The 27,966-nt window shown below is 41.8% G+C and overlaps 3 protein-coding genes across 3 annotated transcripts in view; 2 read left to right on the forward strand and 1 right to left on the reverse strand.

Moving 5' to 3' along the window:
- Positions 1–2,891: 2,891 nt before the first annotated feature.
- Positions 2,892–13,583, forward strand: LOC143124177 (cofilin-1-B-like). The gene is made up of 4 exons (XM_076285529.1): positions 2,892–2,969; positions 9,295–9,587; positions 10,205–10,281; positions 12,770–13,583. The coding sequence occupies exons 1-4, from the start codon at positions 2,967–2,969 to the stop codon at positions 12,883–12,885; spliced, it is 489 nt and encodes a 162-aa protein (XP_076141644.1). The 5' UTR covers positions 2,892–2,966; the 3' UTR covers positions 12,886–13,583.
- Positions 13,584–13,663: 80 nt separating this feature from the next.
- cxcl18a.1 (chemokine (C-X-C motif) ligand 18a, duplicate 1) overlaps positions 13,664–27,966 on the reverse strand; it is a 31,746-nt gene continuing 17,443 nt past the window's right edge. The window contains exons 4-5 of the transcript XR_012986999.1: positions 14,341–14,614; positions 13,664–14,134 (exon numbers count right to left, since the gene is read on the reverse strand). The gene's annotated coding sequence lies outside the window, so the exon portion shown is untranslated. The remainder of the gene's footprint in view (positions 14,135–14,340; positions 14,615–27,966) is intronic.
- tmem72 (transmembrane protein 72) lies at positions 18,455–27,941 on the forward strand. The gene is made up of 5 exons (XM_076285528.1): positions 18,455–18,606; positions 19,963–20,029; positions 25,852–25,923; positions 26,602–26,741; positions 27,414–27,941. Exons 1-5 carry the CDS (start codon positions 18,537–18,539, stop codon positions 27,827–27,829), a joined length of 765 nt encoding a protein of 254 aa, XP_076141643.1. The 5' UTR covers positions 18,455–18,536; the 3' UTR covers positions 27,830–27,941.

Here is a 27,966-nt window from a genome sequence, read left to right on the forward strand (position 1 = left end):
CTGACAAGAATTCATAGGTGTGAAGTGGGTGTGAGTAGGTGTGTCTGATACCAACTGTAGAACCAATCAAGTGGGCTTGTTCTTGGCGCCATTTTGTTCTTTGTTTAAACCATTTAAAAGTAACTAAACTGCAATGTTTGTGAGATTCGGATTTTGGATTGTCAGACTAAGGATGTAGAGCGGAAGAGAGTAGTTGGCTCTAGGCCAACCTAGGCCTTTTAGGCCTGGGCTAGGCCTACATAGACCTTTTTTTGTACCCTCTTTGCCTGTAATAGAATAAACTTGATTCCTGAGTTTTTCCTGAAGTTCGCCAGTCTAAGATTAATTTTAAGTAATTATTCACCTACAATTACTTTCACATGCACGTTCTTGCCTTTGACCACAATGAATTTGAAGTAGTGCTAATATCTCCACCTTGAAAATGCCAACTTTTCATCGGATTGCTCCTGACCTCTGCTGTTTCATCGAATCTCTACTTCAAAGTCAAAGTCAAAGTCAAAGTCAGCTTTATTGTCAATTTCTTCACATGTTCCAGACATACAAAGAGATCGAAATTACGTTTCTCACTATCCCACGGTGGAGACAAGACATATTTTACCAATTTTAAGTCCACAGACAAACATAACATTCAAGTAAACAAAAAGTAAGTAAATAAGTAAATAAGAGGGCACATATAATGAAAAAATAAGAGCAGCAAAAAATGGTTGAAATTGTGCATAGACAGTCAATAAAATAAAATACTAGTGCAAAGTCAGGCCAATAAGAGGCTGAGGTAGTTCTGTTTGACCTAAGTAAGAAATAAAGTGGCATAGTGGTGCAAGTTATGTAAGAGCAGCAGAAGTGTTGTGTTTTCAGGACAACAACAAGTTGCAAAGTGTACAAGTGTGCAAGTGGAGTGGTGCAGGCGGCCATTGTGGGTCCAATGTCCAGGATGTTATGTAGCTGAGGGTGGAGGGGGGAGAGGAGGGAGAGAGTTCAGCATCCTAACAGCTTGGTGTATGAAGCTGTTGGTGAGTCTGGTAGTGCGGGAGCGCAGGCTTCTGTACCTCTTCCCAGAGGGCAGTAGATCAAACAGATTGTGAGCGGGGTTTGATCTACTGCCCTCTGGGAAGAGGTACAGAAGCCTGCGCTCCCGCACTACCAGACTCACCAACAGCTTCATACATTCATACATTCTACTTTAGCTGTTGCGTGTGTGTGGCGCGTGTGCTGGCAAGTGTGTAAAAACACTGATTGGCTATCATGAAACATGACTCTGCCTTAGCCAATCCTAATCGCTTACGTCGTTATTAACCCACCTCCTCACTAGCTGTGAGCCAGGGGTGCGTTCGGATTACACAGTTTATTCAATCAATGCAAAGTAAGTAACGCACCGCATTTAACGTCCAGTAACGTTAACGGCGTTGTAACGTTGTAAAAAGTAATTAATTAGATTACTCCGTTATTGACAAATGAACGCCGTTAGTAACGCCGTTATACTTAAACGCCGTTACTCCCAACACTGTTACCAACTTTAAAAAAGACTTGGGTGAAGTTTGTAAATATATCCTCTTTGGGCATGCAGCATTAGGCTGTGATACAACATCAAGCCTCTTTAGGGTTGGAAAAGGCACCGCCTTAAAACTGATAGTAAAAAATGAACACTTTAGGAAACAAGCAGCTGTGTTCTATAATCAACCAAAAAAGAAATTGAACAGGCCGGACAAGCACTGCTTCTGATTGTTTATGGTGCAAAACATGTGAATATTGACAGACTTTGACATGAAATATTCAGTAAAAAAGTTGCGACGAGTTCGACCTTTGTCCATCCACAAGTGCTGCCTCAGCCACAAAATACCACAGTTTCCGTGTGTATTTGCAAGTACAAGAATGGTTAGGTAGAGCAGACCTGAATCCAACTGATTGGGGCTGGCATCTGGTAGATGGAAAACTCATCCCTAAAGAAACAGACCTTCCCCCAGCACCACCAGCTCTCCTGAAAGTAATTAGGTGCAACTGCAAAACAGATTGTACTAGAGCAACCTGCAGTTGCAGAAAGCATGGGCTCCAGTGCTCTCCAGCCTGTGGGGATTGTAGGGGTGTAAATTGCACAAATGCTCCTCATCCAGAAATTTTAGGCCCCTTTGATGAAGACGACATGTAAATAAATTTGTTTGTGTAAGTGAAGCAGTGTGTCTGATCAATTCGATTTACTGAGAGAAAAATCATATTCATTAATTATGTACAGCTTTAACATTGTAGAACAATTTAGCAACAAATCTGTTTGAAGTAAATTGAACAACTGTTTGAAAATATAAAAGAATTTTACTCAACAATGCAAGATTCTAAAATTCCATGTTAGTTTAAATGGGGTCCAATATTCTTTAGAATGCTTATTCTAAAACATTCTAATCACTGTTTTGTCAGAATTTCCTGAAGGATAATGTATAAAAACAACCCTCATTTTAACATATTTCCACCAACTGGATTTTCATGGACTTTTACTATGGTGTTTAGATCACCAATTGAAATATAAAAATGGAAAAATAAATTCTGTTGCAATTAGTTTTGGGTCAGACCTTACTTTGCCTGGACTATAGTGTGACAACAGCGTTCTTATGGAAACGTTGGTGCTGTTGCGAGTTGCTGCACTGGTTTGAATCCACAGTTTATGTGTTGAATTACACAATAAAACGTGTTTTGCAGTAAGTTGCTGGTTTGTAGAATGTAGCACTAGCAGCTCGCCCAGTCTCGTTGCGAGTCCTGGCTCTCTCTGCCGACTGCCTCCCTCCCTCTCGCCGCCAAACTGCGTGACGTAATACAAAAAAACATGGCTGACTTGGATGTGGGCTGGGCTTGATGTCAAGCCCCGCCTTCCCGCAGGCTGCAGCGAGAGGCTCCTCAGTTAAAGCGGGGAGGGCCTGCGCATAAACCTACTCTCATCTTTCCAGTGGCTCAGCCGACCTCTCTGAGAACGTACAGTCAACATGGTAAGTCAGTTTCATTCTTAATGTCCATGTTATATACATTTTCCGGCGCAGACTGAAATAACTTACGGGGATTATTGTCCATTCATGTGGATTCATTTTTGGTGTATTGGAAAGGTGTAGTGATGGCGAACTGAAGCTTTCTGAACCAGTGAAGCTTTTAATCCAATTGTATCGAAAAAAGGTTCAGTACTCGAAGCTTCAGAACTCTATGAGGACCTCTGCTGGTGAAAGTTAAGGATAGCATTGTGTCACGAAGTGTTTCAGACATTAGCCATGAATGTCTTTGAGTCCAAGATGAATAAATGTTGAGCATGAATTAATGTATAAATAAATAATGTCATAAATAGGCCTAACTAAGCCTATTTTGTACCCTGTATAAATACAAATGTAATTGTCTAATCTACAAACACAATAAAGGTAGTATTTTGGCTGTGAACATTTATTGTATTTGTAAACAAATACATCAATTTAGGAGGGAGATGAATAAAGAATGGGCATGCACATTTCTGTGATTATATTGAGTACGTAGCCTAGACCCTAGACCAATTGTAATGTGGGTTGTGTTGTAACTGCGATTCAGTCCTGCACACGCCTGGACTCGAACCCGCGAAACAGACGCACCCTAGAACGGGAGTCGAGCGTGCTAACAATGGAGCTATAAGCCCGGGCTATAAGCTTTCGTGTCAGCAGCACTATTGACCCTGTTGGCTCTCCTTTTTCAACAACCCACAACGGCGCGCCCCGTGTCGCGCAACTTTAATGCTTTGAATTAAATTTCGAAGCAGTCACGTGGGTGTGTGGGAAACGAAGCTTCGGACGTATGGTATAAAATTCTCGCCAAAAGTTTTCTGTACCTGTACCAACGTTTTGTGCTTGTAAGAATATTTTGTGCTCGTAAAAAATATTTGTGTACATGTAAAAATACTTTGTATCCGTAAAAATATTTTGTGCATGTAAAAATGGTTTGTACATCTTCAAATCCGTTTTGTCACTGTGTCGAAAAAAGTTTTGTGAATTTGCGAACGATTTTTGCACGCACGGATTTTCCATTTGCAAGTGCGCATCTGTTTTCTACAGACATGAAACAGATCTACGGGTACGAAACGAATTTACAAGTACAAAACTTTTTTACAAATTTTCCCAAAAAAGCCAATCACAGCACTGCTTACTGAACGGCCAGTCAGCCGATCAGCTCTCTTCTTTAATTCTGAAACGCTGGACATACCGCTCTGGGTACATCCATGTAAACACCACAGTCAGAAGAGGTGAAACAAAGATTGTTAACAATCTTTGGGTGAAACACTTAAAAAAGAAGAGCTAACTTAGCTAACAAGCAAACAGCTCAACTTAACTCTATTCCTTCCCTACTATGAATCTAATACTATTAACTAGAACTAATAAAAATGTGATCATTAGTATTATTATTAATGATAATTGTTGTGTTTTCCGACTAGTCATTCCTCCCTTTGTATTTCCCACGTTATATGTGCAGTGCATTCACGTAACGTTAGCAGAGACGGTTAGCTGCCCAGTTAGCTGCCATTACCTATTGTTACCTACTAATTACCTATCCAGTGCTCGCGTTTTAAACTATACTGTTTATTAGTTCTAGTTAATGATATTAGATTCATAGTAGGGAAGGAATAGAGTTAAGTTGAGCTGTTTGCTTGTTAGCTTGTTACCTAAGCTAGCTAGAACATAACAGTTACATGACCAAAAAAGTTCAGGTTGGCTTAGGCTGACTAAAGACCCATTCATTCTGGACATAAAAGACGGACTTCATACGCCCTATTGTACTTTTACACGAAATTGGGTAGATTACCATTATGGAAGAAAATGAAGCGTGTCTCATTAAGTTATTGTTCCCACAGGGTTAGTATTATTATTAATGATAATTGTTCTGTATAATTGTGTTATAATGTTTCCGACTAGTCATTCCTCCCTTTGTATTTCCCACGTTATATGTGCGTGCTTTCACGTAACGTTAGCAGAGACGGTTGATAAAAGCAGTATCTTTGAAGTTAGCTTAGCCCAGCCAATACTTGTTTCACCTCTTCTTCTTTTTTAAGTGTTTCACCTCTTCTGACTGTGGTGTTGGTATGGATGTACCCAGAGCGGTATGTCCAGCGTTTCAGAATTAAAGAAGCGAGCTGATCGGCTGACTGGCCGTTCAGTAAGCAGTGCTGTGATTGGCTGTTTTGGGAAAATTTGTAAAAAAGTTTTGTACTTGTAAATTCGTTTCGTACCCGTAGATCTGTTTCATGTCTGTAGAAAACAGATGCGCACTTGCAAATGGAAAATCCGTGCGTGCAAAAATCGTTCGCAAATTCACAAAACTTTTTTCGACACAGTGACAAAACGGATTTGAAGATGTACAAACCATTTTTACATGCACAAAATATTTTTACGGATACAAAGTATTTTTACATGTACACAAATATTTTTTACGAGCACAAAATATTCTTACAAGCACAAAACTTTGGTACAGGTACAGAAAACTTTTGGCGAGAATTTTATACCATACGGACGTCACTGATCACGTGATTATCACAAAACGAATCAAGCTCCGATACAAAGCTTCACTCCAAATTGGTTCCTTTGATACACACTTCGAAGTAGGCCTGTTAAACTCGATTCCTTTTAAGGATCCGGGTTATTCTGAGTCACTCACTAAACTGATCCGGGTTGAACGAGTCACTTGAGTCACTTGAGTCAGTATTGCTAAATCGCAAAGAAATTCAGTCCTACGTTCAAGCAGTGCAGTGGGGTGCTTCATTTCGTTAAGTGCCTTCTCATGTTGGATGTGGATCCTCCATGATTTGAAACCAGGTTTTTGCAGTACTTGCATTTAGCCTAAGAGTTTTGGTCTCCTGGTCAAAGTGCATCCACACATTGTTCATCTTTTTGGTGCTCATGTTCAGAAACTTTGATCTTATTGACAGGGAGGGTAGCCTATATTATAATAATTAATTATTTGTTGTTGTTTTGTTAACAATAGAACATTTGCCTAGGTCTAATGCTACTCTGCTACAATGTTTATTACCACTACTATATACTAATAGTAGGCTACTATGAATCTATTCTAATAGGTATTATAAAAGCAGCTAATACTAGGCAACTAATATTATTAGCCTATTAATCATAGCTATATATATATATATATATATCATGTTAGGTAGACTAATATAATATCATATATAATATAATATAATAAAACATAATATAATATAATATAAAATAGCCTAATATAATAGCATCAAAACCTCCACCCACTCATGGGAAAGAAAGCAGTTTGAGCCAGACTGTTTATTTATTGTCTTAGCCTAAGCAATTGACTTTCAATGTAGACATAGAAACAGGAACATAGAAATGCCCTGCAGTGACTAAATTATTATTATTATTATTATTATTATTATTACTACTACTACTACTACTACTACTACTATTCTCATTAGGCCTATTATTATTATCACCTTGACACGAGTAGAAACTAGGCTACTTGCTCGTCTACAGATCCACTCATGACAACTAGCCGGCTGATTCGGCTGACTCGCACTCATAACAACAACGTAACCGGCCCGCTTGGCTGATCCGACTGGCTAGCCTACTCTCCATACAGAGCTTGCAATGTTTCAGACTGTCTTCGCGACCTAATTGCATTTTAAAGTAGGCTATGCGTGCAGAATATATGTTATTTCAGAAGTGAACGCATGGCTTTTGTTGTGGATTTTCTTTTAACCTTGACGAGGAGTTACTCGCTCCTCTAAAGATCCACTCATGACAACGTAGCCGGCTGATTCGGCTGACTCGCACTCATAACAACGTAACCGGCCCGCCCTGCAGATCCAACTGACCCGGCTAGCCTGAGCAGCTCCATACAGAGCTTGCAATGTTTCGGACTGTCTTCGCGACCTAATTGCATTTAAAAGTAGGCTATGCCTACGTGTAGAACACTGTATGCTATTTCAGAAGTGAAAGAATGGCTTTTGTTGTGGATTTGCTTTTCACCTTGACGAGGAGTTACTCGCTCGTCTACAGATCCACTCATGACAACGTAGCCGGCTGATTCGGCTGACTCGCACTCATAACAATGTAACCGGCCCGCCCTGCAGATCCAACTGACCCGGCTAGCCTGAGCAGCTCCATACAGAGCTTGCAATGTTTCGTACTGTCTTCGCGACCTAATTGCATTTAAAAGTAGGCTATGCCTACGTTTAGAACATTGTATGTTATTTCAGAAGTGAAAGAATGGCTTTTGTTGTGGATTTGCTTTTCACCTTGACGAGGAGTTACTCGCTCGTCTACTGATCCACTCATGACAACGCCGGCTGATTCGGCTGACTCGCACTCATAACGTAACCGCCCGGCCCAGCGATCCGACTAACCCGGGTATACAAAGCAGCTCCATTAAGAGCGTGCAATGTTTCGGACTGTCTGCGCGACCTAATTGCATTTTAATATGCTACACATCTATACACCAAATCTAAAGTATGCCTAGGCTACATGCAGAACATTGAATGTTATTTTAGAGGTGAAGAATGGCTTTTGTTGTGGAATTGCTTTTCACTTTGAGGAGGAGCTACTCGCTCGTCTACAGCCACTCATGACAACGTAGCCGTAGCCGACTCGTACTCATGTAGCCTAACCGGCCGGCTGATCCGACTAACCCGGCTCTGCGGGAAGTTAACCAGTTATCTCAGACTGCCTGCTCACTCAGTCGCTTGAGTTGATTTGTGGAGTTGTGGTTATCCTACTTACGAAATGGTTACATTTTTGGCAGATATGATGGCTAGTAGGCTAGCTAATGTTGCAAGAGGTTTGTGTGTGGCGCTGTTTATCGTTTTAGATTGAATTGTAGTAGGACTCAACTGATCCGAGTTAATGATACTAGAGACTCGCGACTCGTGGGTTAATTTAAAGATACGGGTGAAAGATCCGAGTGAATCACGACTCAAACAGGCGTACTTCGAAGCAGGGGGTTCACAGGTAACATCACTAGAAAGGTGTGTGCCTCATGTTAAAAAAAACGCCACCATTAGCCTAGCGATAGTAACCTCAGATCTAACACTAACGTTACTATTTTCGAAAGCACGTTTTATTCGAAAGCTATGTAATGTGAGCATCGTGACAAGCCATAGATTTGCACATAATGTTGCTAATTACGTGGATTGAGGGTTTGTCGTTACATCATGATCTGGTTTCAGGGCGCTGACTTGCAACAGATTTAGTCGAGTTTTCTCGTTAAAATCTCCCCAATACATCTGCGCAGCAATCATTATAACATTGGAATTCAGATTGTGTTGAGACGCACAGATACAGCGTCGCATGAATGGGGAAAAACCATAAAACCCGACACATCTTTTGCGTGTCTTCAGGTGTGCTTACAAGTGTGGACTTGTTCTGCTAGCGCAGGAATGTGGAAGGCCTGGAAAAAAGTGAAATCTGCAGTAGCCTATCATTATCAGAAGAATAACAACTTGTCATATTGCCTTTTCCATTCACTTTAATATTGCATTTAAACAAGTGAATGTGCGAATAAGTCATTGTAAGGATTGTATTGTAGGCCTATTATTTGATGACTGCATCGACAGACATCACCTCGAAAGTTGAATCGAGCAAAGCTGTCTTCCCTGACACTCCCTACCTGAAGACGAGCTGGAAAAGAAGTCATATTGTTGACTTAATGCCTAAAATGGCGGTGTGTCTATCACTTATTGACTGCTGAGCGTAAGCTAGCAACTTTCAGGCATGTACACCAGCAAATCTTAGTCGAATTCTGCTCGTGAAAGTGTTTGTTTTAAAGGTTACCTCAAAAGTTTTAAGAAATTTAAGGTCAGTGTCAGTACAATGAGTGTAGAGGGAGGAGCTGCAATTTAAAGCTTGTATAACTAGTTCTGAAGTTATGTGCTGTGTGTGTTGAGTTGCCAACTCAATTAATGGTATCAGTAACTGCATGGGTTCAGCCCATGACTTAGTGATCATTGATGGTGCAGATGGTCCCTGAAGTTAGCAGTTTGTCTGCCACTGCCTCTTATGTGGGAATCCCAGTCCCCTATAGTCTTCTGTAATGTCTGACCGTTTGGGTAATAAACCATGACAACAGTGACCCTTTTCAAGGTTTCAGATGAGTAATTTGGAGTGAGGGCCTGCTTGGAGTTCAGCCAGGTGTTTTTTACAGGATTGTCATTACATAGGAATGTGACATTACGTTTCGCTCTAGGAACAAAAGCCATACTTTAACCATAAAACTATTAAAATCCTGATCATGCTGGTGTCTAATAATTTTTTTTTGTGTGCGTCTCCTCTCTTGTGTGTTGGTTGTCAGGCCTCTGGAGTAGTGGTTGATTATGGCGTGGTTAAGGCGTACATGGATATCAGGCTGGACCACGGGGGTGAGGTGCAGTGTGATCGGCACAAGCTACTCATGTTGCGCCTGAGTAACAAGAGCATCATAGTGGATGAGGAGAACTCCCTCAAGATGAAAGATGTTGCGGATGTGGATGACGTCTTCTCAAAGCTTGTCAGCATGTTCCCAAGAAACGACTGTCGCTACGCACTGTATGACTGCTGCTACAGAACCGATCAGACTGAAAGAGAGGACCTGGTCTTCATTATATGGTCAGTATAAATGTGATTTCTTTTAAAGAGAATGGAGGATGGGCATACTTGCACCTGGTTGTCAGCGCTCGAGCAAATGTATCTCTTGTGATCATCACTGTTACGGGGAAGAGGTTACCAGGGTGTGGGCTGAAAACGTTCACTTCTAACGTGACAAGCTAATCCACCATCACCTACATGTTTGAACTCCATGTTGAATTGTATTTGGACTAACAGTACAAAATGGTTGCCTGGCCTGGCCTGTCCCGTCCCATCTGTGAAGGGTCTAACATTATAGCCGCAGCTATTCAGCAGTCAGGCAGTGACTCCACTAATTCAATCACCTGATCACGGCCTCCACTCCATTGATTAGCTGCATCAGGCAACATAGCCCAAGCAGTACGTAGACCCTGAGCAGCAACAACAGCCCCTTTATAGCGAAGGCCGTCCACCCCTACCCGAACAATTCATTTCCATGGTTATACGCCAAACCAAAATACAGAACTGTATTGTGTTTTCAGGCATGTTGATTGGTCAGACCGTGTGTGTCTGTCTGTCTCTGTCTGTGTCATGTTGTAGTTCCTCTGTGCTTGGTAGATGTGGTGTGCCACCCTGAACTCTTGCTGTGTTTTGTGAAGGCTCCCTTACGAGGCCCCAATGAGGAAGAAGATGCTGTACGCAGGCTCAAAGAGTGTCCTGAGGGACACACTGACAGGTGGGTCCTTTTCCCCTCTTTATTCAGAACGGTAAAATGAGGTACTGAAGTTGTTGAACAGTCAGCAACATCTACAATGAAACAGGATTAAGGCCATATGGTGCCCATCACATGAGCAAATCTGACTCAGTCCGTCTCCAAGAGAAGTAATTTATCGAAGGGAACTGCGGAGTGTAATGTCTCCTGTTGGCATGTCCCTATCCAGTAACCATTCGTTCTCCTCGTGATCAGGCTGGTTCATAATCTGCAGAGACCCCTGCTGGGCATTATTATTACAGCTGCTACTGTATGTTCCTCTGCCAGGCTGTCAGAATAACTGGCTCTACTTGTAGAACCTATTTTGTGTTTCTCTTAACAATACTGTCAGTGACCAGGTAAACAATAACATAACATGTAAACAATAACATGTAAGATGACGGTCACTGAAACTTATACCAGGGTTCCTCCCTTAGGCCTCAGTGGAGAGCAATTGCATAACAGTATCAAAGACGTTTTATTATTTTGTGAGTGACCGTGCAGATTGAGTAGCCTGAGAACGGGGCCAGTTAAACCTGTCAAACCTTGTTGATGTAGGCCCCAGCCGTGGCGCGGCTGGCTGGGGCACCTGCACCGTACGCCGGCGACCCGGGTTCGATTCCCGCCCCGTGGTCCTTTCCGGATCCCATCCCGACTCCCACTCGCTTCCTGTCATTCTCTACTGTCCTGTAAATCAGCGGTCCCCAACCACCGGGCCGGGCCACGGGACATTCCTAACCGGGCCGTAGCCTACGACAAGAGTTTAACAATAAAAATGCATGCAAAATAAATAAACTCGCAATAATGTCACTAAATTCGCAAAAATGTCACTAAATTCGCAATAATGTCACATTCGCAATAATACCCACTGACGATGGTGAGCCAGATACCTCAAAGAAAAAGAAGGGGTCATTCAATATGAAATATGATGAGTCATATTTCAAATAAGGTTTCGCAGAGACCGGTGACTCGCATGCACCAAGTCCTTTATGTGTATTTTGGCGATAAGTTGTCAAACGAAGCAATGAAACCATCAAAGCTAATTCGACATCTAGAGTCCAAGCATCCTACACTTAAAGACAAACCCCTTGAGTTCTTTGAGCGTAAGAAACGCAAGCAAGAAGGACAAAAAACTAGTGCGTAAGCAACCACATCGGTGAACGTGGCTGCGCTTAAAGCCATAGTGGCTAGTCGGATTGCTAAATCTAAGAAGCCCTTTACTATTGGGGAAGAGTTAATTCTGCCTGCTGGTAAAGGCATGTGCAATGAACTCCTTGGGGAGGCTGCAGCTAATAAAAATAGCTCAGGTACCGCTTTCTGCAAGCACTGTCCATAGGCGAATTGATGATATGTCAGAGGATATTGAGGCACAGTTGTTAGAGAGGGTGAATGGGTCACCGTGGTACGCTATCCAAGTTGGTTGGTTGCAGGTCACTGGACAGAGTATTTGAGTTGCAAGAGCTGCTGCAGAGATTTCTTACAGAAAAAAAAGTCACCGTTAGCTGCATATTTTAGTGATGAGGGCTGGGTGTCAAAACTCGCTTACCTGTGTGACGTATTCGGGTTGCTTAATGACCTCAACCTGTCACTGCAGGGGAGAATGACGACTGTCTTTAAACTGGCAGATAAAGTCGCTGCATTTAAAACCAAGCTTGATTTGTGGGTACGACGAGTGGATCGGGGTGTATTTGATATGTTCCAAACAGTAGTGGGTGTTTTGGGAGAGACTGAGGCAGGGCCCTTTCTCTCGCAACTGGTGCGCGATCACCTTGTTGCGCTTTCAAATGAGTTTGAGCGTTACTTCCCATCCTCCAAAGATCCACGGCAAACCAATGAGTGGGTCCGCAACCCATTTGTCAATATCCCGAATAGTCCTAACTTGTCAGCGCAGGAGGAAGAGCAGTTGATCGAAATTGCACGGTGGTCTTAAGAGTGTGTAGGCTATGAGGAAACCTCTCTGGTGGGTTTTTGGATGAAAACCAAAGCAGAATATCCCAAAATAGCCGTAAAAGCACTGAAAACGTTGCTACCATTTCCCACCACGTATCTATGCGAGGCCAGGTTTTCGGCAATGACTGCAACTAAGACCAAATTGCGCAATCGACTGGACATTTCAAACACACTGAGGGTGTCACTGTCTTCCATCACCCCCAGATGGAACCTTCTTGTTGCAGGGAAACAAGCACAGGGCTCCCACTGATTATATTCGTAATGCACGTTTAGTTCCCATGTTTTGTTACCATATTTTGTTATGTTCACACATGATAGATGTAGCTTCAAGTTGTTCAATTTTCATAGTTCATATTGTTCAATTTTCACTTCTTCAAGTTCCGTGTCCGTGAAAAAAAATTGGGAATCAAACCGGTCCATGGTACAAGGTTGGGGACCCCTGCTGTAAATTAAAGGCATAAAAGGCCAAAAAAATATACTTAATTTTTTTTAAAAAAATGTGTGTTTTGTTTTCCCATGACAGGGCTTACGATTGAGTGGCAGGTGGACGATCCTATAGATGCCAATGACTCCTCAGTGCTAATAGAGAAGCTGGGAAACAGGGGAATAATCAAGGAGCTGGAGGGCAAGCAATTGTAAATGCCACATTCTCACGTGCACCATCAGAATGGTCCCAACAACAGTGCAGACGAATTGCCTAAGTGTTTTGTTTTTTATTTTTAGTTTATTTTTTGTTAACCTCATGTCTGCCTTGGAGAGAGACTTCAAGGGAGAAGTCATTCCAAACTGATGAATTCCCAAAAAGGAACAAACCTCCTGATCATTCCTTAAGACGGATCAGTTTTGTGGGTTTTTTTTTATTTTTTATTTTTTTTATTTTTAAATAGTTTTGTTTTATTTTGAAATATGTTCATTGTTCCTTATGCTTTGCTCTTTAGTGCCCCCTTTCTGGTTCATTCCATTTGAATGGGGCTTTTTATTATTCTCCAGAAGTGCATATCAAAGCTGCTGGTCCCCCCAGTGGAAGCCCTGTCTGAAAGACTAGGCTCTAGGCTACATTAACAGACCTGATTCTCCCCATTAGGTCCAAGTCAGGACCGATTTGCTGAATCAGTCAGGTCTGTTTTTGTCAGGTGGTGGGGGAGCAGGCAGTATCTCTGTTACTCCAGTATTCACATGGGCGTTCAGCCCTCGAATCAGGCTCTTTGCTGTACTCTTCTGTTCTACCAGCTGTGATTGTTACATTCCATTAAGCTAACTAACATACTCTGTATAAGCGTTGTTCATTCTTTGCCACAATAGGAAGAGATATAAATAATAAAAAAAGATTATCTGAACCATACTGTGTGTTAAATTATTGTTAAGCATTTGTTGAATCCTTCTGCCCTTGACTTCATGAACAACAGCAAACAAAACAGGCCTTTAAAGCTACATTGTAGTTTATTCTTTATCAAATTCATACATTTTTGTTACCAGCCAGCTACAGAAAGTAGCAGGCAAACAATGTAATACATCATTGTACCTTAACATGTTCTGACTTGTCTCAACCTTTGACAATACAAACGATAAAGTCATTGCACTAGTTGATGTACATTTAACGTACATGCGGTTTCCCTTAACACTATTTTCTGACATGGTCAGAAGTTCATTAATGGAATGTTTGTGTCAACATAAAAAAAAAAAAAAAGGTTTGTATCACATTTGTCTACATTTAACAATGAGAAGTTTGTCTTTTTACTATTTTCCTTGAGTATTAATTAAACTACAGTACAACAAAAATCAACTTGCAGGAATGCATAACTCTGCTCATCTTAAGGCATTTTGGCAACTTGTATAATGTTTGTCTAACTCAGACAGACGTCCCTTCTTTCACCTCCCCACTCTCTACCTGAAAGACATTTATTTTTTAATTGTTACATCATATGTGGAGTACATCAGTTTGAACAAAAGCAGCAAATATCTAAAATGTATTTTAAATATATATATATATATATATATATATATATATGCCTTAAAATAAAGACAAGTCTGAGGAAGTATTTTTTATATTAATGTTTTATTTATTTTATATACATTTTATTTTAAGTGTGTTACCTTCGCTAGAAGTTGGTCACTGAGGGCCTTGACTGTGTCCTTCTCTTTGGCGAGTTGCTCATGACTGACTTTGAGGAGCTGCTGGAGTTTGGTGGCTGCCTGGCCCAGGTCCTTGGACAACTTATTTTCCTTCTCCAGACGATCCTGTAGGAGTTCGAACCGGCAACCCTCAGGTTACAAGTCCGAAGCACTAACCAGTAGGCCACGGCTCCGACTGGCTGTGGTGTGGAGTTCAGAGGGGACCAGCATCAGGGAATAAGAAGCTCTGGTACGCCTGCCAGATGGGAGGAAAGTAAAGTCTTTCAGTAAAGGTCAGTAAAAAGTCTTTCTTAACAATATTAAGGTGAAAGAAAGAAACCCATTGGTGAATGCATGACTGTCAGGACTCAACATTACATCTTATCAAAATGAGAGGATATAAAGGGTAGGAAAGCAGTCTGTATTTTAGAAAAGGATGGATGTTTATTAACAGCGTTAGGCATTGAACTGACTGTGTTTGTGACACGAGACATACAAAACACAGAGACGTCGTTTAGTCACTTCAGGAGAAACAGCAGGAGCTCAATCACCCAGAGTCCCACACACTCCTTGGAACCTTGGCATTTCAACCTTGGCACATTTTTGATGCACGTGTTTAACAAACAACCCAGAGTCCTGTCCAGGAATCAGCAGCCCTTTACTAAACAACAAGGAAACATGGACAATATAACTCACATACAGTACACGCCTTCATTTATGAGTGTAAGACTATGGCATTTAATCTTGTGATCCTTTGATCTTCGTAAAACTATGATTGTGTTTGTTTTCTTAATATCTGCATGTCCCAAGGAAACCACTTGGTAATATGAAACCAGGTATACAGTACAGCACAGTATATATGTTTGAGAGGAAGAGCAATCAGAATCAGTACACAAGAAGCAGAAAGCAGAATTGTCTAGTTTCATCATGAAGACTTGTGAAGCTCTACTGATGCTGCTGTGCTGCTGTTTGACTGAGACGCAGCTTAGAGGAGAAACCATCAATGATAATGACATCACTCACCAGGGCCACCATGGTGAAGTGGAGGACCTGAGGAGGGAGATAGAGGAGAGGAGGGTATCTTTCTCTGCATCATTGCTAGCATCTGGTAGTGGACATACAGGACCATTTTCAACTGAAATGCCCCTGACATTCAGACACATCTTTGTCAACATTGGAAACTGCTCAACACAGGTACTGGAGAGTGCCTGCTTGGTTTCTCTTTTTATGTATGTTCACCATATTTCCTGCAGATATATCAAACATATAGATTAATTAATTAATTATCACTGAAAATAAATAATGACTTTTTCTCGAAGGCACACATGACATTAGATCAGATTAGTGAACATTACAAAATTACAGTATTGAAATATAAAAAGTCTTTCTTTCTTTCTCTGTGTGTCTCTCTCTTACACTTTGTGTCTGCCAAAGGGGTTATCACAGCTCCAGTCAGAGGGGTCTACCACTTTGTTGTATTTATTTATGGTGATGGTCATGCATCTACAACTACTGCAATCAATCTTTGCAAAAATGGAGAGCATGTTGTCAGTGCATAGCCATCAGCCAATTGGAGGGGTAAAAGCCTCAAATGGAGCTTCTCTGCTACTGGAGGTGGGAGATGTGGTCTATGTGAAATTGAGAGCTAGTGCGTGGGAGTTCGATAGTCAGTACCATCACACCACCTTCTCTGGCCACCTGCTTTTCCCCATGTGATGAGTCAGTCCGGACGCGTATCACATCAGGAATATTCCATTGTTCTTGACAGGACCAGGAGAGTTATTGCCAGATCTGTGCACAATTGTGTGCTACCCTATAGGCCGCTTATGATCATCCCCTTGAACATGTCAGAAAGTTTAAAATTGTTTTTAAAAGTAACTTTAGGAGCTTAAAGGGGAAAATCCGGTGTAAAATGGATTTTGGATATGCTTAGCAAGATAACAAGTTTGACGTCGTTGGGGAGCAAAAAAACGCCAATCCAATGCATTGGAACTAGCCTGTTTTTAGCCGATGCTTTCAAAATGCTAACACTAGGGCATTTCTCATGGTAAAAAGATCACTAATTTTAAACCATTTACAAGGCTCAAAGTATAGCCTTTGGGTTTCCGGTTCCGGCGCCGACGAGAGAGGCAGCCTGTCGAGGTAGCTCTGTGTCTTTGTGTATTTTTTACCGTCTTTTCTTGAATTTCCCCTTGGGGATCAATAAAGTATCTATCTACAGTATCTATCTCTATCTATCTAGCCCGACACTTCTTTGGTAGTATTATGAGGGTCCTAACAAAAAAAAGAGGCTTTAACAACTTTGTAAATGTACAGATAGTTTAATAAAAAGGACTGTACAGACAATACCTTGAGTCGTTTGCCGGTCGGCCCCATCTAGAAACAACACAGATCTCGCATGTTTTTGATGGAAGTGCTTTAAAGTAAGTATTTCTGTCAAAAACACGCAAGATCTGTGTTGTAGTGACTTAATGTCAAGATGGCGCCAGTATTGGTCAAGGCATTGTCTGTATACAGTCCTTTTTAATAAACTATCTGTACATTTATAAAGTTGTCAATGCCTTGTTTTGTCATTTGTTGCAACTGAGATGCAATTCTGCTCCATATCAGCTGTGATAGACAGCCTTGATGTGTGGCATAGGCGACGCTTTACCCTTGAGTGTCAAAGTTGTATCTTCTCTGAGAATATTCTAATCCTTTCTGTAAGAAATTTTATTGGTGGACTCAAATAAAGAATTAAAAAATGTGTGTGTGTATGTTTCTTTAAGTGTGAGATAATAAGTCCCTCCCAGAAATGTATATACCTCAAGCATACATGTTGCTATTATTCAACTGACCTCACTGCTTGACAGCATACACAGCTGTGAGCACACACACTTCCTTACACACAGAGCACAGTAGCACACATACCTTAATATGCCTGCTAATCTGGAAATAAGTGGTTAAGACTGAACACAAAGCCTTGTGTTAGTGTGGGTGAGGGAGAGAGAGAGAGAGACAGAGAGAGAGAGAGTTTCTGGTAAACACAAGGCGTGAGTTGTGTGGGTTTCAGGTGACTTACATTTTCTGACTGCGGAGTCAACATTTCAGCGTTTCTCAAATTATGAGCCCACCTCAACTCTAAATAACAACGTCAACAGTTCAGATTAATTTGTGTGTGTGCAAGTGTTCGACTTTGTGTGTGTGTGTGTGTGTGTAAATGGACTGCCTTTATAGTGCTTTTTCACTCCTCCAAGCACTCAAAGTGCTTCACAATGTCATGCCTTACATTCACACACACTCACACACCAATGGCGTAGGCTGCCATCAGGAGGAGTTGGGTTTGAACCGGCAACCTTTCAGGTGCTGGCTGACTCCTCTACCTGCCGCATCACAGCCACTGCTGCACTACGTTGTTTTAGTGAGTCTACACAGTTCTCGACGAGGACAAGAATGGCCAGTGGTCCGCAATAGCTCCCTTTCCTCAGTCAGTCTCCACTACAGTACACACCAGACTCCGATATTGCACCCATCACTACGACACACTCATACAACATGTGCACAAACAAAAGAGAAGGCCGGCAGTATCTGCACCGTAGTATGTCACAGCAAACAAAGAACAGCAAACATGCAGGAATGATTAAAATACAAAAAATAAAATAAACCAAGATATGGCTTAAAGGGTAGATGCCTAAGTAACCTATCACCTGAGGTCTATCTGTGCACACACCTGTGTTTATGTGTGTGTGTTTACGTATATGTGTGAGTGTGTGTGTACCTGTGTATGTGTTTGTGTGTGTGACTGAATGAGTGTGTGTGTGTGTGTGTGTGTCATGCTTATGCTAGGCAGATTAAGCTGGTATAGCCAGCATGCGCCTCCCTTTCCCCCTTAGCCATACTTCTCCTCCACCCTCGCGGTTCTCCTTCCTCTCCTCTATTTCTCTATTTATTCTCTATCCATTTCTCTCTCTCTCTGTCTTTCTCCTCACTTTTCCTACCCTTTTACTTCAATGCTCGGAACCTTCCACTATAGTCTCTATGGACCTTAATCTATCGGATCTTAACCTGGTTGGTTCTCTACAGATGTCGGAATCTTAACCTGGCTGGTTTTCTACGGATATCAGAACCTTAACCTACAGATATCTGTAGAGTGGTGAAGACTCTGAAGACTCTGAACTTCCATTGTCACCACTGTTGCCATGGAGATGGAAGGGTTGTGGGTTGTAGTGGAGTGTGCCTGTCGGATCATGGGCATCTCTACAGCTGCAGGTAGACACACACACACACACAGAAATAGAGAGAGACAGATAGAGAGAGAGAAAGAGGGAGAGAGAGAGATAATGCTACTGGTATTTTTCACACATGCAAACACATTCAATACACAACAGATACATAAGCACACACACTCACATAAACAAACATTTAGTCACAGTCTGATTCTCCTTTATTGCAGTGGCCCTGGGTAGGTATTTCTGCTAACTCCTTAATTTGTAGATATCTTAATACTAACTTCCATGTGTGTGTATATCTCCATGCTAACTCCGCCAATAGATATCTTTATGATAACTCCTGTGTGTGTTAATATTCCCATGCCAATTCATCTGTGTGTTGATATTTCTATGCTAGCTCCTCAATGCGTCTATGCAAACTCCTCTGTGTGTAAGATATTCCAATGCTAATTGTGTGTGTGTGTGTGTGTGTGTGTCTGTCTTTGCAGTAAGTGTTTATGTGTGTGTCCAGGCCTTGTCTGTGTGTCAGAAGGGTCAAATGAAATACATTAAATAGAATAATGGCTGCTATTGAACTGGGCCAGATCTGATTTCAGTCTTACCCTGAATCAGCTGCTGTCTCTCTCTCATTCTTTGTGTGTGTGTGAGTGTGTGTGTGTGTGTGTGTGTGTGTGTGTGTGTGTGTGTATGAGTGTTTCCTCTCTAATTCCCTAGAAAATGTGTAAAACCGACCTAATTCCCTCGGCCTCAAATTCTTTCCTCACTCATGAACCTGCCTATAAAACTCCTTGCGTGCGCACACACACATACAGTAAACACACACACACAAACACACTCTATCAATGTCCAGACTCACACACACACACACACACACACACACACACACATACAGACACAGACCAGCTGAGTTATTTCATTTTTCCCTAAAACTAACTCCCCCAGTCCCCCTGGTGCTGATGTGTACTCTGACTTTATGGAATCAAAACAACAGCATAAATATTTTGTACCCATGAAAAGATATTCACATGTGTAATAGAGTTTTGCAGCTGTATAAAACAATCTGTACTTGTGCACGGAAACTTTGTACTTCTTTAAATATTTTATGAAATATTTTGTGCATGTGCGAAAACAAATTATCTTCGAGGATATGATTTGCACATGTGTAGAACGGTGACTTATCCATTAACAGATTCCTTAGGGTTGCTCCCTCTATGGCTGTGTGTGTGTGTGTGTTGTGCCTGATTTGATGTCAAGGTGTGTGGCTGTGTGTGTGTGTGTCATGTGGTGTGTGAGTGTTCCTAAGTTCCTATATGCCATAGGTTTTCATTGTGTAACTGCCTATGGGTTAACGTCTGTGTGTGTGTGTGTGTGTGTGTTTGTGTGTGAGTGATTTTAGTGCTCTGTGGAGTTGGTGTAGAGACCCTCAGACAGGGAGAGTACCACAGCCTAGCCGTTTACCTGCTGTAAGTACCCTGCAGACACACCCTCACACACACACACACACACACAAACACACACACACAAACACACACCCTCACACACACACACACACACACACACACACACACACACACACACACACACACACACTGTTATCCCTGTTATCATCTCTTTGTCCTCTGGAGGGCCTGAGGAGTGGACAGTAAGAGACACATGTGGAATGGGGAATCGGTTGATGAGAGAGTGAGACAGGGAGGGGAGATGGAAGGAGTAGGGACATAGTGAGAAAGAGAGAAGGAGGAACTGGAGATCAGTGAGAGAGATTTCTACCATTGTGTTCAGAAACAACCCAATCTGAATTTAAAATGAAGGTATAAAGTGTAACTGCTAGCGAGTTCGCCCATTGACTCCCATTGTGTGATGTTAGCATGCTTTCTACGTTCTGTTTATGTTTATGTAGCCTATAGGACATTTTCAATTATTGGAAGAGGGGAATTAATTTGGCGGACCCCCTGCAGTACCTCCGCAGACCGACCCCCTAGGGACCGAAGACCCCCGTTTGAATATCACTGCTCTATCGTAATGCTTGTTTTTACCAAACTTTTAAACAACCAGATATCCAAATAATAACAAAGAATCTTTCCATCTTTGAACTTGCAATTTTAAAACAGAGCGATAGAGGGAGACAGAGAGAGATAGCATAGAGTGACAGAGAGAGGAGAAAGAGAGAGTAGAGGGAGAGCAAGAGAGAGAGAGAGAGAGAGAAAAGGAATCTGGGAGGGAAGCTGTTTAGTTCTGAGACTAGGCTTGGCTGAGAGGCAGTTGCTGTGAAACAGAACAGTACATGTGTGTGTTAATGCAGGGCTGCCAACTTTTCAAAAAACCTTGGAGTGAGATTTGGTGGGGCCAACCAAAATATTGCTGCGGAAATTTTTGGCTCATTCAGCATTATACCGTACAGTAAAAAGTACAGTAAACAAAGTAAACAAAACGTACATCAGTGGTTCTCAGGTGTAGGGACCAGGCATGGCCCCTGGCCCACATGTATTAAGGGCTCCCCACTAATTGTCGCATATGTGGAAGGGGGGTTTGGGGGTCCTCCCCCAGAATTTTTTTTTATTTGTTTGATGTGATTTCCTGTATTCTAGTGCATTTTGGTAGCTTAAAAATCTAGACACACCCTAGCGGCAGCAAATTACATTTGCTTCCAGGGCTAGTCTAGCAACTCTCCATTGGCTTGTGAGCTCGAAAAATTAAACTTCTATCAGGCCAATCAAATCGTCTATAGAGTCGTTAGGGGGGCATAACATAATGATTGATGGCATAGTTGCAACGGTTTGGCTTGAATTCCCTGCTACTTGAAAACAAAGAAGATGGATTTTGCTGTTAGCCAGCAGTGTGACACGAGTTAAGCTTGTTTTGAGATATATACTAAATTCAATCAGATTCATATAGCCTACATCCTGATGTGTTGATATTGAGGCAATGATTCCATGCAAAGGCTTGGGCTTCAGGGCCCCCTGACACCTTGGGCCCCTGGGTCTGGGCCCGGAAGGCCCGTGCAGTAATCCATCCCTGGGACCAGGGTCCCAGAGTTAAATGAACATTGGTATCAAAGGGATCTAGCCTACTACTAGGACCATGGGCGTCGGAGGCATTGTGAAAGTGGGTGGGACATTTCAGAGAGGGGGGGGGGTATGTGGGTCCTCCCCCAGAAAATATTTTTTTGGACTAGATGCAATTTCCTGAATTCTGGTACATTTTAACAGGTTATTTAGATACTTCTATATAACAAAATAAAGCCAGCCTACGAAATTAATAAAAAGTAAATCATGCATAATTTAAAAATAACTCAATAGGCTACTTGGCTACGCAATAAGGTTTCCATTACAGCACCGCAGACGTTCAATGAACGCATGAAAGCGGATGGTTTGTTTGAAATCCCGACACTCTTTCAACTACATGAAACGTAATAGTGATCATCAAATACCTCCCCAGATTTCAGTGCCCATCAGTCCCAACATTTAACAATATAATCAAACAGTCCAAAAGTAAATTAAATATCAAACTAAACCGAAAATGTCATGCTTTTGAAGGCCTACCAGTATGCCGCTCCAAGAAATGTCTCAAAATAAAAGAAATAAAGGGCTGTCTCGAATACAATCCTGCCCCTATAGGGCTGTACTTTGTCTTAAGACCCCGGCAATAATTTGAGGATTTACTGTATCTAAGTAGACAAACTGGCTTCAGATATCCAACAGAGTGAATAGAGATTGTGCAGTCTTAGCTGTGGTTAGTGACGTGATGCTGTTAATGGGGAGTTTTACATAGCCTAGCGTAAACCTATAGGTTATTATTTATTTGGCATACCTATAAGGCTTTTTACCTTATCAAAAGTGAGGGGGATGACTGATCTCTTCAACACTGCAGGGAATTTGGCGCTTGTAACTGTGTGTGTGAAAGAAGAGGAATGGGAGAATGCGTGTAACAAAAAAAAAAAAGTTTATGAGCAATTTTACGCGCAAATGGGAGAATCCAATGAAAATGACAATGAAGCACTAGATGCTGAAAACAGCACCGGTATTTCGCACGGCAAAAGTGGGGGGGGGGGGGGGTCAAAACTAACAATTTTAAAAAGTGGGTGTGTGTTTTGTAAGAATTTAAGAAATGTTTGTATATTTTAACTTTTAAATACATCAATCAGGTGCACTTTCAAAATAAATTCAGAGGTCAGACTTGCTTATTTTTATGGAAATATTTGTGCTGTAGCCATGCACACACAGGTGGAATAGTTATGGTGATATTGCAATAAGTTCACAACCAGAAAAACATATGCTACATTTCACAGTTCAGAAATGTTCAAAAATGTGTGTACATTTCAGCACTCCATGAAATTATGCAGAAGTGGTCACCTGTGTTATTCAGCTAGTTTATTTAAGATAATATATTGGTCATTGTAATGGCCATAGCCTATAGCCTACATGCTATTCCTTTTTCAGGATGTAGCCTACCCATATCTGCATGATTTGAATGTTTGCATATGGCTTATGTCAGGCTTTATATCAATATTTGTGTCTCGTTATTTGATTTTCTTCATATTTTTGCATTAATGTCACTAGGAAGCATGCCAATATAAATATATTCATTTATCTGTAATGGGATTGGCTGGAACCTGACAATATAAGAACCATGATAGTGGGATAATCTATGGCTGAGCAATTTACAAAAATGTATGTAGGCCTACTGACAAATAGTTTACATTAGAATACATTATAATTTCGCTCCAATGAGGCTATGTAGAAATGTGTTGCAATTTCAAAACCGGACCACTTATTGCACAGAGGCATGCTTTATATCGTATTCGGTACGGTTTGCTGTTTATTGTGATATTGGGTTTGCCACGTGTTGTGTGAAGGGTTAGTGAAATATTAAACCGAAAGTAATGGGTGTGCACTGTGTGCAAAATGCAAATATGATTAGCCTAAATTGCACGTCGGTTCAATGTTAATTTTCTCGCGAACCATTTATCACAGCAACTTGGCGCTAATATCATTGGAAAGCTTAGATTCCGCACGTTCGTGATGTGTGATATGTGTATAGGTTTAGTTTAGTTGAACCTCATCTGCCAGGTATTTGACCTACCAGGTTGACACTTCAGCGTGAAAAATACTCAATAATACTCAAAGCATACCTGAAGCCGGGGAAATGCGGGGGGAATGCGCCTCGGACGGCTTCTGAAGTAGCATCGCAAATGAGAGAAAATTTTGAAAATTCCACAGACAGAGGGTGCTCTTGAACCCTCTCACCCAGGGGCGGAGCCAGACATTGTAAACATTCGGGGCTTAGCCCATTTAACTTTTTTTTTTTAATTAACCCCTTAAATAATGACTTTTAGTGAATTTTGTGTAAACTAATGGACACATTGAGACTTAAAAAATGTGAAACTAACATTCAACAGATTCAAGGTATCTGACTGGCACACTGTGTAAAATTATAGTTTTGGGTCTTTCAAGAGGCAATATCTGTTCATATCTGTTTAGCATGTACTTAGTTAATTAAGTGTTTCTTATGGTTTGTATATTATAGTATTTGTTTATTTTCATTAGGCTATTGTTTGATATGACATTATTGTTTATTATTGCTATTCTCCTTCTTCCTCTTCCCTGATCTCATCTGTGTGACAAATATATAGAATATCTTGTACTATAATATACATAATATTATGATATAATTACAGTATGGCCAGTCATCATGATACAAGGGTATTTTAGAAGGATTGCATTATCATCTTGACATAGGCGTTTCTAAATTATATTAATTTTGTAATTTAGCAAGATTATTTATAGGTTTCATCAGGTCCCTTTACACAGGTGCATACAATCAAGCACCTAGATTATGAATGCAGACTGCATGGTGCTTGATTAACACACTTATGGAAAGGGCCCTTTCCTCTCAATATATCATTGTAATGTTTTTTTGTTTTTTTTTTAGTTAATAATTAGTTAGGCAGCCAAAACAACATAACATTACTTTTATATTTATGTGGACTCTTGGATTATAAGATCTGTGGTGGTGGATAGCATATCAACAAGGTTTTAAGGTAGACAGTTAACATTCTTTTGTGCAACATATGACACTGAAAAGTTGACATGGGCAGATAACTGTTAATGGGTTTTTCTGACATTTCAAAACAGTGTAGCCTAATTTATTACAAGACGAGGATCACTTTGTTTTGGGAGCTGGAATTTCTTATTCTGCAGTAGGCTTAGCTAGCCTATGAGAGTACTGAATTTGCCTTTTCCGCCGACGAACGAGGACATTAACGTTAACGTTAAGCATTTAGGGAGCTAGCCGAGTAGCCTAACGTTAGCCTGCCTAACTGACTGAAAGCTCTTAACGTGAAATCACCAACCTGAAACAACACCATCCATCCGTCATCCGGGCGATGCTGTTGCTTGAACGGAGCTGGGTGGTCTTTTGAAAAACTTTCTAATATCCATAACGTTTCAACAACATATACACAAAGTGTTTTATCACAGACTGTAAAAGTGAACACCGAAGCCATGACGTAGCGTTGTCAAGGCAGCATTTTCACTGGATCTAAACAAATCAATCTAACCATTGAAATCAACATAGCGGTTAGCCCAGAGACCTGGCATAGATCGTGTAGCAAGTCAAATTATTTTTCAATATTGGGCTTTGAAAATAAGGGATATATTTCCTCAGTAATAGAGCATTTTGTGACATTTATAGAGAAACCGAGGGGAAGTTATATTGGAAATAAGAGTTGCCGGGAATTTAAACCACTAAAAAAAGATTTGAGGCTTTTGAAAAAAGATTCGGGGCTTAAGCCCCCTAAGCCACCCCCTAGCTCCGCCACTGCTCTCACCGTCTCTGAAAGCATAAGCGTGGCTCAACAGGTAGATCTATAGATAGGCTAAACTCATTTTTCAGGCATCTGACCGACCGGGTTGACACATCAGCGTGAGAAATCGGGGGTGTGGCGTGTGAGTGTGTGAAACTAATCAAATGCGTGTGTCTCACGGCCAATGCGTGAGAGTTGGCAACTATGTTAATGGTGAGTTATCCTTTCCCTCAGCATGTGTATAAACACACACACACACACACACTCATACAGTACACACACACACACACACACATACAGTACACACACACACACACACTCACATGCACACATACTCACACACACTCACTCTCACACACACATAGGCACACACTCACACACACATTCACACATAGTACACGCAAACAGACACATAGTACACACACCCCACCCACACACATTTTAGAGGTTGATAGCAGCTCTGATGTGTGTCCTGCCCAGTGTGTGCTCTGGGGGAATGATGGCGTTTGAGATGGCCTTCTTCATCGACGCCCTACTGGAAGCATGTCTCCCGTAAGAGCACTCAGCCACTCATCTCTCACCTGAACACAATATTTCACCAGCTGGACACTCACCTCTCACCTGAGCACACCTCGCACTTGAACGCTGTCTAACCACAAGCAGGTCCCATACCACACAGCACTTGTCTCTCACCTGAACACACACCTATCTGACCATAAACACATATTACTGTCACACCTTTCTTATATAAGCATAAGCAGGCATTAAGAAACACATTCATAAGAGTTTATATGCTCTCTGTACTGCCTTGAAATATGAAATATTCAATCTTCCTGCTCCTCCTCATGACTTTGTATACCTCTCTTCTCTTTTCTCTGCTGTTCTACCCTCTTTCCTCTATCCTGCCCTCCTCTTCCTAATCCCCTCCTCTCCTCCTCTCATATCTCCCTTCCCTCCACCCCTCTCTCATCTCCTCTGTGTTTGTCTCCTGTCTTCTCCTCTCTCGTCTCCTTTCCTACATTCTCTCTTTTCTCCCATCTGCTCTCCTCTCATCACCTCTCCTCTCCTCCCCTACTGTACCTTCTATCCTATATCCTGTTTTCTCTTCTCCTCTCTCCCACCTTCTGTCCTTACCTCTATCTTATTATCCTCTCTGCCTCCTTTGCACCATCACTTTATTCTCTCCTGTCTTCTCCTCTCTCCTCTCCTCTCTCTCCCTCCTCTCCTCAGATGTCCTCCAGGCTGGAAGGTGTTTGTGTTGTGGAAGAAGATGGCCCGAGTTGGAGGTTTTCAGAAGTTTCTCTTCTACACCATGATGTCTGTGGTGTGTTTCCTGCACCCTGTGCTACTCTGGCACGTCATCATACCAGGTCTGGGTTCTCCAGCATGTTCTGGATCTGGGTTCTCCAGCATGTTCCAAATTTCAAATTCAAAGTTGCATTGCAGTGTTAGCATGACTGAATGGGAACAGTGTTGCCAAAGCTATTGTTGATAGTAACATACAAGAACACATAATAAGACCATTAAAGTTCCTTTGTCTGTTCTCCAGCATGTTCCTCTGTCTGGGTTCTCCAGCATGTTTGTTCCTCTGTCTGAGTTATCCAGTGTTCCTCTAGCTGGGTTGTCCAGAATGTTCATCTGGCTGAGTTCTTGAGTCTGTTCCTCTAGCTGGGTTCTTGAGTGTATTCCTCTAGCTAGATTCTCCAGCACTGGGTTCTTGAGTGTGCTTCTCTGTTTATGTTCTTAAAGGTGTGTTCCCCTGTCAGTAAGATGACGGTACACAGCGGTACACGTTCTGGAGGCCAATGTGGTATCTAGGTTTCTACATCCATGCTTAACCCTAAATGACATACTTTCTTTTCACTCACAGCACATATCTATGCCATCTTTAAGAATACTACTTATATAACAATATGGTTATACATGTATTTTCTTTCAGTAAGTAAATAAGATACAACGTTTGCTGTTAATGTTAGGCTAAATTCGCCTTTCATGTTTTGAAAAAATGTGTGTGTGTGTTTTCATGTCCTCCTCACTGGCAGGCACCATGCTGTTGGTCACTGGCTTCCTAAACTTCATCCTGAGCAAACGAAAGAAGACAGAGCCTCCGAAATTGGAGTCACGCGATGCCTACCGTGACCCATCCCTTGCGGACGTGCAAGTGACTGAAGGAGGTGCCACTGAACACACCTTCTCCTTCTTCCATGTCATCACTGGGGGGCACCCCTCCTCCCTTGCTTTCCTACCCAGCAATAGTCGTCTCCAGTCACCCCATGGTATCAGCGCAGGTCTCCAGGGATGTGCACAACCCCCAAGACAGAAAAGGCGTTCGGAGAAGGGGCAGGGCTGTTTTGGGGGACCCCCTGAGAACAGCTCTCAGGAAACTGAGATGGAGGAGTACCCCTACATGGACTCAGAGGAGACCACCTCTGACAAAGCGCCCATGATTCCCCCATAGACTCTGGACTAGTTTGTATTGCCCCTCCACATACCCCAACGCTAGATTCTACTGCCCCTCCGCATACCCTGTCAGTAGATTCTACAGCCCTTCCACATACCTCACCTCTAGATTCTACTGCATACTTAGAGCAGGGA

This window comes from Alosa pseudoharengus, unplaced genomic scaffold, assembly GCF_046254945.1.
Source record: "Alosa pseudoharengus isolate Yale_2024_CS ecotype anadromous, Long Island Sound unplaced genomic scaffold, YU_APseudo_1.1 YU_APseudo_1.1_scf_15, whole genome shotgun sequence".
NCBI lineage: Eukaryota > Metazoa > Chordata > Actinopteri > Clupeiformes > Clupeidae > Alosa > Alosa pseudoharengus.